The sequence below is a fragment of the Lottia gigantea genome (genome assembly GCF_000327385.1).
Source record: "Lottia gigantea unplaced genomic scaffold LOTGIsca_8, whole genome shotgun sequence".
Taxonomy (NCBI): Eukaryota; Metazoa; Mollusca; class Gastropoda; family Lottiidae; genus Lottia; species Lottia gigantea.
This window is the reverse complement of record NW_008710662.1, coordinates 871,664-872,114: the sequence shown is the minus strand read 5'-3', so window position 1 is coordinate 872,114 and position 451 is coordinate 871,664. Positions and strand designations below refer to the sequence as shown.

Genomic DNA, 451 nt, shown 5'->3' with positions numbered 1-451 from the left:
AGTTTTTATTACAGAATTCCGACTTATCCTAGAATGCAAGCTATGTCTACTACTTGATTGACTAATATGACTGCCACATTCAGATTCAATGTCAAGTTTTGCATTTGCTAATGCCAATTCCATTTTTAAAGCTAACAATTCTTCTTGTTTCTGAATTTTAAGTTTAGCCATTTCAATTTCCTGTCTTTCTTTACACTGGTCTATTTTAGTCTGAATAGTTACAATATCCAGTCTTGTTTGATTTTCGATAACTTGCGAAACACTGTCATCAGCTGTGATGGATTCTTCGGAATTCTTAATAAACCATGGTAGATCAAAATCACGGGTTAAGTTCCTTTTCATTTCACTGGCTTCATACATTTTTGGTTGTGGTGAAACCTCATCAAAATCAAGAATTTGTAAAGTTTGTCTTTTACTCATTTTGATTGTTTACCTTTCAGAAGCTGATAAA

The 451-nt window shown here is 32.6% G+C and overlaps 1 protein-coding gene across 1 annotated transcript in view; it reads right to left on the bottom strand.

Annotated features, from left to right (window-relative positions):
• LOTGIDRAFT_155271 (hypothetical protein) overlaps positions 1 to 420 on the bottom strand; it is a gene marked incomplete at both ends in the record, with an annotated part of 3,043 nt that extends 2,623 nt beyond the window's left edge. The window contains one exon of the mRNA XM_009066843.1: positions 54 to 420. Coding sequence (XP_009065091.1) covers positions 54 to 420 — 367 coding nt within the window. The remainder of the gene's footprint in view (positions 1 to 53) is intronic.
• Positions 421 to 451: the final 31 nt, after the last annotated feature.